The sequence below is a fragment of the Lepisma saccharinum genome, chromosome 20, assembly GCF_977018435.1.
Source record: "Lepisma saccharinum chromosome 20, izLepSacc3.1, whole genome shotgun sequence".
Classification (NCBI taxonomy): Eukaryota; Metazoa; Arthropoda; class Insecta; order Zygentoma; family Lepismatidae; genus Lepisma; species Lepisma saccharinum.
This window is the reverse complement of record NC_139248.1, coordinates 66,947,798-66,957,610: the sequence shown is the minus strand read 5'-3', so window position 1 is coordinate 66,957,610 and position 9,813 is coordinate 66,947,798. Positions and strand designations below refer to the sequence as shown.

The 9,813-nt window shown below is 39.2% G+C and overlaps 2 protein-coding genes across 2 annotated transcripts; both read right to left on the bottom strand.

Moving 5' to 3' along the window:
- Window positions 1–798: 798 nt before the first annotated feature.
- On the bottom strand, window positions 799–1,806 carry LOC146003503 (uncharacterized). Its single transcript, XM_083141791.1, has one exon. The coding sequence runs from the start codon at window positions 1,804–1,806 to the stop codon at window positions 799–801; it is 1,008 nt and encodes a 335-aa protein (XP_082997917.1).
- Window positions 1,807–1,841: 35 nt separating this feature from the next.
- On the bottom strand, window positions 1,842–2,900 carry LOC146003502 (uncharacterized). Its single transcript, XM_083141790.1, has one exon. It carries the CDS (start codon window positions 2,898–2,900, stop codon window positions 1,842–1,844), a length of 1,059 nt encoding a protein of 352 aa, XP_082997916.1.
- Between the last annotated feature and the right edge of the window lie 6,913 nt (window positions 2,901–9,813).

Sequence of the window (9,813 nt, the reverse complement as noted above, 5' to 3'; positions counted from 1 at the left end):
GACTCAAAGTACTAAGAATATAAACACTTGGTTTCTTTCATCACTACAAAAGTGATTAGCCTAGTAGCAAAATTCATGTACAATTGAAAAATTTGGCAACTTCCAAGGCTAAATTATGCTCATAAGTTCTTCCTTTTAATTTAATAATGTGTGTTTGCATTAATACCAATAAGAAGATAATAAATCAAAATTTATGTGCATATTGAAAGCTATAGGGTAATTCATATAATTTGAAAAAAAAATATACATATAACGATAAAATAGAATGATCACAACAAACGTCTAAGATTTGTTACAAAAAAAATGAAGTCTTTTGTACAGTGGGATGAATAAGTATTACCAGGAAAGTGCCCGCCACCATGCTTCAGAATTGAGACAAAACGTCAAAAAAGCTGTTGACAGGTTTCTTGCTAACATACGCAAAAATCCAGGTCTTTAAAACACGCAGGGTGCAAGAGAAAAATTTAATGAAAATACTCATGTGCAGTTTGCCGAACAATACTTGTGCATCCCACTGTACGTGACTATTTCTTACAAGATCCTTGAAAATGACAATTGAAATTCTTAGAAAAGACTTCCAATCATAATTGTTGGTAAAATAAATATTTATATTCACTGATTTTTTTCATTGACATTGAAAAAGTTCAAAATAACTGTGGAAAGTTTTTCACGTCTGAGAAGAAAATTTAAGCAGAATTACATTCTCATAATAATTCGCAAACAATTCTCAGAATTAAAAGAAAAAAAACAGTACTATCATTTTCAATTTCTCACTGAAAAACTTTTCCGTCCGGAAACCTATCGCCTTGGCTTCTCCATCCACTTACAATAAGCTCTGTCAATTAAATTTCTATATGCTGTATTTTCTGCATCAGAAGCGTTTCTAATGTCTGGAATCTTCGGACCTTCAATAGAAATTTTCATTAGGGCATTCACATGCGCAGGAAGCAATCGGGATCTCTCTGAACAGAGAATTCTGTTCATTGTGGAAAAGGTCCTTTCTACACTTGCAGTTCCTACAGGAAGGAGAAGAATTCTCGTTGCTGCTGCAGAAAGAGCAGGGAACATACATTTTCTTTCCTCTCTACATGAAAGGTTGAGCAGGTTTGATTGGGATGCCAGGTCTCCATTATATCTTCGATAAATATTGAATTCATCTTTCATGTCTTTTTCATTGGTACCACACAATTTTGAAATCTTCGTGAAATTTGGGTTATCTGGCTTTTCAAGAAAAATTTTATGGAAGTTTGCCATTTCTTCAAAATCGTCGGAAAACCTGATTTTCATGTTTTGTACAATATTATCTCTGTACTTCATGCCTAGATTCATTATCTCTTTCTCGCCCATATTGTCATTTTCCATGTAGATGTTATTCTCCATTGCTTTTGAAATGATTTCATCGGATTCTGCCTTAATGTCCTTCATATGAATTTGAGCAATAGATTCTTGTACTGCTTTTACTAACGCCATGGCTTCTGTTATATTGCCCGTTGAAGACTGAAGGCTCTTACTCAAATGAGCCAGAGGACTCAAAAGGACTGACAAGAGTGTTAAGAAAAACACAGTTGATTTTTTCCGAAATATCAACAGGAGCCCACCAGCATCCGATGAATAATTTCCGGCTTCCATGTATATGTGCTCCAAAGCAACACATATCGATACATAATGCTGCACAACAACTTTCACGCTGCCTTCATACGACAACCACCTTGTTTCTCCGGGTTGAACGAGTTTGTGAGAGGTGCCATCTAAAATTTTCTCCGTTTCTTGAAGAACAGTCAGTCTTTTGTGGCTTCCTCTAAACATGCTGTACAATTTGTTAAGGGCACTCAGGACTCTCTTTATTTCAGCCATCTGTCGACAGCTGTGGACAAGAGATGGCTTCTGCAGTGCACAAAGAGTAAGTTAGGAGAATACTCCCTTAATTTTGCCTGCACGCCATTTACTTTTCCTGAAAAATTAGCCCCACCATCGAATGATACAGCAGTTATGTTTTTAGGATCGAATCCAGCTTGTGTAAGTTCACCTATTAATGTTTTTGTAATATTTTCAGCCTTGGTGGATTCCAAAGGCACTGCGGACAAGAATGTCTCTTCAACCTGGTGCAGATCATCTCTAGACGATATGTGGCGAACACAAATGCTAAGCATTTCACGTCCGTTCACGTCTGTGCTTTCGTCTGCCATTACGGAATAACGCTGTATATCTCTTAAGCGTTCGGAAGTTAAATCTGTAACAGCTCCTCCGATTGCTTCGAGGAAGTCTGTTGTCGTGGTTGACGACAACCGGTGAGCATTCTGTGCACTGGCTTGAATTTTCCTTGCAAGCTCACCACTACCATCAACAAACGCAGCTGTGGACACTAAATTCGGCCAGTTACTTGTTGTGTGTGGAATTTCTGATCTAAAGAGATAATAACTTAATTTTAAAAGATCTTTTACTATGTTGGTTTCCTTTTGACTTTGTTCATTTCCAAAACGTATGATTTGAGACCGAACGTTTACACCAGCTGATCTAGATGTCGATGTGGCACAAGACAGCATATGTAACCTACTTTTCTCGTGCTTCAATGCTTTGTCCCCTAATTTTTTTGATGCACGTAATGGTGCCAGGTTCGATACCCACGGTCCAGTTTTCATTGAACTACATTCTGAACATATGGTGAACTTATATCCTTCTGGGGTACGTTCAATCCACGGATAGACACTATACCAAGAACCCTTCCTGCGGTTTTCAGATGCACTAGTAACGGAGTGTCCTGCAATACCCGTTGGCAGTACAGTTTCTTCAGAATCTTCGCTAGAGGAATGTCCATTATTTTCTGGAATTCCATTGGGGGGATTCTTCATTGAATCTACTTGGACTTCATCTTCCTGAGAACGAGAAAGGGATGGGACCATTGTAATCAACTGTTACCAAAATATTAATTAATTAAATAACCATTTTCCTTCTTTGTTGTATCAGATATTAACTTTACATGGGTCTTAAGGTAATAGCCACCAGGATTTTTTCGTCATTTTACATTTGAAGGGCCGGGGGGAAAAACGATGAATGTTCATTCGAGACGATTTGCCAGGAAATGAAAAACAAAGTATTTCTTTTCATAAGTACGTTAATATATGCCAAAATAATAATGCGTTTTTCAGGCACTTCTCATCGTTTCCCAACCAAGGCCGTTCTCATTCTTATAGTACAGCTTCTGAACTATCAGATCGCGCTGCGATCTCAAAATGGGCGAAAAATCGACATTCATCGTTTTTCCCCCTGGGTCTTCATTTACAATTTGTTAACGCCCTTTAATATCGTATATTCGGCTGTTCCATTGTACTTCTTTCATCTATATCATATAATTATTATTCTTCGTTCATGATTCTTCATTTATAATTACATGAAATTAGATGAAAGAGAAATCAAAGCAACATCTGAATCTACACATTTGCGACCATGAGCAGTCCCAGGATTCGATACCCGGTGGAGGCACATGGCAGAGTGGTTCGGATCCCACTTTAGGTCCAGTCCCGATTAGCCTTACTGTGATTAAAAACACCAATTCAATCAAAATTGCGACCATGAGCAAATGTAATCAATCGGGAAAATGAGCAAATGCGATCAATGGGGGGAAATGCAGATAATTGCCATCACTTGCCTCTTTAGAAGTTGCAGGACGGACAATTCTGAACTAGATGAGCTTACTTTGAGCGCAAACACAAAGACATATGTTTTGTGAAAAGGTAAAATGAAGAAAATGTTCCTGGGGCCAGCTACAATTACAACGCATATGCATGAATCACAATTCACAACGGAGTAGTCAGCCTTCTTGATGGAGTAATTGTGCATTCACCACCTCATTTGAAACCATGGCATGAGAGCAGTAAGTCACGGGGAAACGAGAGGCTGGCGACAGCCTTACCAATTTGGAAATAAATGCTAACAGCGCCAAACCTGGCCTGACTAATCTATCCACGTAGGCATATAATAGCTTAAATAAACAACATTTAAACGGCCACACCCATTTACTTGGTTATTTCTGCTACTATATGCCTACGTGGATAGGTTAGGCAGGTCAGGTTTGGTGCTCATAGTACATATATATCTTCCAAGTTTCTTACGCTGTCGCTGGTCGAAGCCTGCACTTCGCATATTTTCCGAAATTTCAGAAATCTTGGTGCTAGTATAGCATACCGCATACGTAGCGCGACGCCAGTGGTTCCGGGTTCGATTCCCGATCTGGGCATGGGTGTTCTTTGCGAGTGCCCTTTCATCACATCATCACTCATCACCAGCGTCGCGATTAGCCAAAAGTGGAGGAAAACGCGACGTTATATAATACAAATAAGAGGGGGAGTAGTAGATATGTTAATTTTTCCATTTCCTTGTGCCTTCTTTGGGGCGGAGGAGTTACGTAGCGACTATTCCTAAAAAAAATAAATGGGAATAGGGGGTAAGATACGTTAGACGAGATTGATCCTTCAATTGCAAGAAAAAATGTACGAATCTTTATGTGAACAGTTTTTCTTATCTCCACTTCATCTACCGTTCTTTAACAGACTTACATTGTAGAATTAATATAGAGATTGATATTTTGATCCTCTACGTGAGATGATATTGTTGTTCTTACACCAGTTTGCATTATATGCATATTGGCCTAAGAAGATAGCACACGCTGAATCAGGCAAACTGTTTTCGAGAATCCAATCGGAAACTACGATCCACATGAAAATATGTTTACTAGAAGATTTGTTTTAAATAAAAGGACTCTTGGATTCGATTGGATTGATTTGTTGTTTTAAGTCCACTTTATGCACAGTAAGGCTAATCGGGACTGGACCTACAGTTTAAAGTGGGGTCCGAACCACTATGTGCCTCCACCGGATATCGAACCCGGGACCCCTTGATTACAAGGCGACGACGCTACCACTGCGCCATCGGGGAGGCCCAAAATGACTCTTGAATGAGGTGAAAATGGACCCCCTTCCCCTTTCAGTAGTTTCTAAGGGTGGACAAATGACACCTGCCTTATCTCGTTTCTCCACTAACTTCAAGATTTTCCATATTTTCAGTTTGAACAATACATATTATCCTGTGACAAAGTTATACTCCAGGCACGTATCCAGAAATTCTTTTCGGGGGGGGCTAAAAATATTTTTTTTTACAGGGGTATAGATAGAACCTTGCAAGGTTTAAGGTCGATGGTGGCGATTTAGTTCCAAAACGGTGGGGGGAGGAGGCAAGAAAAGTTTACTTTCTCTTGGTAGACAAAGGTTAGCATTAAAAAACCATAGTGCGGGGCCAAAAATGGAGAGCAACTGTCTCCTAAATCTGCCACTGTTTAAGCTGCTGTTTTTTTCTCCTTTTCTTTTTTTTTTTCTTCTTTCAGAACGTGATATCGGGACATTTTTTTATCACTCGACTCCTCTGTTGCAATTTATGAACGTTGTGTTTGTGCCGAAACGATTTCAGTATGTGTATGTGTGTCCGTTTCACGAAGCTGTTATGCAATGGACAATCCATTCGAATGTGTTCTCTCAGGTTTTGATATAATCCTTTATGGTGTTGTCGCCTGCCTTTAAAAAGTAACCTTAACAAAAATCCTAATTTTCCATTCTTGTGACTTGGATCTTCAAGATTTAGGAAGAATTCAGACCGAAGGCACACACATGTCGTTTGCATGGAGTAACCCAATCAACAGAAACTTTTCACACCATAGCGGCACGATAGGCTGCACAAGCCTGTGTTCGATTTGTGAAATCCTCAAGCGACACGTATAGCTTGGAGCTTCGGTGGGCCAATCTCATTGTCACCTTGAAACGCCAGCTCGTGTTGACCACAGAAGAAAAATATCTTGTCAACCGGTGAGAATGTCCCTTAGTTTTATTCTATCTCCTTTTTCTGTGCTTGTTAATTAAACAGGAAACATCTTACGGTTGGGCATACCAAAGAGATGTGCTATGCAGAAATTTTAGCGGAAAATGCAGGCTCCACCAGGCATAACGTGCCATTGCTCTACAGCGACAGCAAAATATCAAGCGAGGTCAAGGGTGACTCGGTAGCACACTTGGTAGAACAAAGAATGGCACGGTATATGCCAGAGACCCTGGCTTGCTTTTTCCGCTTAAATTTCCACTTATGCAACATCTTCTTGCTTTCTCTTCTCGACATTCATAAAATTTTCGGCCATCATGGCTGCCCCTTTGTGGTAGTTAGTGTTTGAGTGTTTTTCCAAAACAGTTGACTTAAAAGTTCTTTTTTAACCCAAGAAACTCTCGGACTGCATACACGAAACTTGGTCCGGTCACTAATAAATCGTCACTCAAAACTTAGATTTTCCGTCTATCTGTGCAGCTTATTTCCTTTAAAAAAAAAAAAAATGATGCACCAATGCCCATTACTGCTGAAATATTTACTTTAGAGACCTTCGATCTCTTCGGCTCATGACCCGAAACTAGCATTACACTGTCGGCAATGTCTTCAGCTTTGGACCCGAACTTGTAATAGTGGTAGACTTCAGCACTTTCCAGCAAAATGTGTCACTAGTTCTCCCCCCCTAATTTCTACATCTTATAAAACTGTCAATGTACGCTGACTGATCACTAATCGACTCACTTACTCGTGAAGTCTTATTGAATTATTCTGTTGTACAGACCAACTGTGAAATTGAATCCGCCTATTTATATCCATATTATATTCTGGAATGTTCCGCCCTTTTTATTGCAGTAATGCAACGAATCGCCCGACTCATGGCGCTACCTTCAACAGTACTTTGTTGTGTAACTTCCAAATGCTGACAAATCTTTAAATAATACTCAAGTTCATTGCCACAACACCGAAAGAGCAAGAAAAGGTTACATACAATATTGTCAATAACAGGGTTATCCCTCAGGGTTCTAGAACATTCTCCGCCTTTCCTCGAAAATTATATTTCTCCTTAAATTATAATCACAATATTTTATTTCACACACACAAGTCAAAAACCTCATTTTATCTAGTGTAAATCGAAAAATTTCGGAGGGGGCTCGAGCCCCCTGAGCCCCCCCTCTGGATACGTGCCTGTTATACTCTCACTCTATATATCAAAACATAGTATATCTACATACTTATGGGCGTCCGCAGGATTTTTTCCAGGGAGGAGCAAGCAAGGTATTATTTTCCAGAGGGGCAAAAAAGGCACATTTTCTACCATAATAGTGTTGTCCCCTCTAAAAACATTGCTTTATGTTCCAGCAATAATTAACACATATTTTTGTGTCCGAAATGAAAATATATGTGTGAAATATATAATTTTTGTTGACTTTCATTCTCCAGGGGGGGCCATTCCTTTCCGGACGATTACATACTTGGGCATTTAGCGTAACAATGAGAGCTTTCTGCTGTGACGTCAGAACGCAAGGTTTCTGTCACATTGTGCGATAAAGGAGACCCAGAATTTCCCGTCAGCATGGCAATTGAACCAAGCTGATTGGTTCAACTAATGTTCATGGGATTCTCCCTGTCTGTCGTCGTGTCACTCGTGTGGCTTGGGGACGGTATTGCCACCCTCCCGATAAGAAAATGTGTTACAATTTATTATTAATAATAATTTATTATTTTCGGATAACTGTATTTTTGAGTTCAATTATACATCAACTTTTTGAACACTGAACTTCCGTTACTTATTATTCAAGTTATGTTATATCGATCATTTTTCCCCCATATAGTTGTTTACAATAGCTCAACAAACAAAATGCTTTTTTTTCACAGAACTTAAATCGTTTGAGAAAATTCGACGACTAAGATCAACAGCTTGCTTGTCTTATTTGTGACCCCTTAGGCCCTTACCATCAACTTTCTACCAATTTCCAGCTAGTGGCGGATCCAGAATTTGCAGTTGGGATTGGCGAAAATCGGTCGGGTGTCTTACTTCACCGAGAATAAATTCTAGCCTTTACTTGCACTGTTTTATGTAAAACAATATACAGTAGCCTACTATGAACAGGAAATAAGCTGACTAACATGTTCGAGAGATTAGCGTACTGTTTTATAAAATATTAGGTCCAGGGCTGGAATACATGTTATCACAATTGCTCCCACTTCCACGGTAAATTCAGCCAATAGATATAAGAAGTAGATTGAATAAACAAAACACAAGGGGTCCTTGGTTCGATCCCCTTTTGAGACACATAGCACAGTGGTTCTGATCCAAATTTAAAGTGTAGATCCCATTCCGATTAACATGGGCATAAAGTGGGCTTAAATGAAACTTTAAACTTCTGATAAATGACAGAACCAGTAGCGGCGATTAGGGAGGGCGTGGGGGAAGTTCCTCCCACTTTTTACCACTTTTGCCCCAGAACTATGCTAAACCTTATCTACCAATGGAAAGTAAACTATCCTTGCCCTTTTATTAAGGTAATAACAAAATATTCCTGTGAGGATAATAACATCTGCTTTGAAACAGATGAATGAATTTTGTCTCAAGTTTGTGAGCACCACTTACAACAAAGTTTTGTCTACGAGGAAAAGTGAGATATGCGTATTTGGTGGTCTTATTTGTTTCTGTTCTATTTTGGAATTCAGTGTTTTCGCTCAGCCGAAGGATTAGCCGCATCAGTGGTAGACTGAATTCGAAGTTCTCATGTTCGAGTCCTGGTGTGGGCTAGGGATGGCCAAACGGATCCGGATCCAAAGGTTACGGATCCGGATCCGGATCCGAGAGTTTGGTATCTCAATCCCATTATAATATTACCACACCTAAAAAGGTATTATGATCTTAAATTACAAAGAAATTTTTCATTAGTTAGTCCTACAAGATTTTTATTCAAGTGTTGTTCCTAAAATACTTGGCTACGCATCGGCTAACACACTCGTGCACAAAATAACCCTACTTGTTTAACATAAAATGTTAGAGGTGATTTTGTAAATGCCATTGAAATGAATATGTATTCATTCGAATGTATTGGAAATGGAAACACACATAAATTTGAGACATTCCATTCCAGGATGAAACCTTTAACACATTTAACAAGATAGAAATGTTATACAAAAATTATACAATTGTTCTACAGTTACAGTTTTAAAAATTAAAATAAAACATTAAAATATATGCAGTGTTATATAATTACAAAGTTTAAGACTAACAAGGGAGGTTATCCAAGTCTCCCTCCGATTTCCATGAAACTTGGCAGGTGTATAGAGGGGCCCAAAGGAAGAAATACGTGTTTTCTTTTGTTTCAGCTAAAAAATGGTTTTAGGGGGCAAAAACTCCCTCAAATATCAAGATGAGGACAAATTGAAGTAAGGATCTGACCCCTGTGTCCACCTCCAATTTCCATGAAACTTGGCAGGTGTATAAAGGGACCGAAAGGAAGAAATGCGTGCTTTTTTGTTTCGGCTAAAAAACTGTTTTAGGGAGCAAAACCCCCTCAAATGTCAAAATGAGGACAAATTTAAGTGGGCATTTGACCCCTGTGTCCCCCTCCGATTTTCATGAACATTCGCAGGTGTATAGAGGGGCCCAAAGAAAGAAGTACGTGTTTGTTTGTTTCAGCTAAAAGAACTGTTTTAGGGGGCAAAACCCGCCTCAAATGTCAAGATGAAGACAAATTGACGTAGGGATCTGACCCCTGTGTCCCCCTCCGATTTCCATAAAATTTGGCAGGTGTATAGAGGCGCCCTATGCCCCCTGTTTCTTCCTATGCCATATTTACGTGGTTTCGGGGTCAGATCCCCACTTCAATTTCTCCTCATCTTGACATTTGAGGGGAGAGGGTTGCCCCCTAAAACAGTTTCTTAGCTGAAACACAAAAACACGTACTTCTTCCATTTGGCCCCTCCATA

Excerpts from the sequence above, each read along its gene's own strand:
- LOC146003503 (XM_083141791.1), bottom strand. The coding sequence starts at position 1,806 with ATGTTTAGAGGAAGCCACAAAAGACTGACTGTTCTTCAAGAAACGGAG.
- LOC146003502 (XM_083141790.1), bottom strand. The coding sequence starts at position 2,900 with ATGGTCCCATCCCTTTCTCGTTCTCAGGAAGATGAAGTCCAAGTAGAT.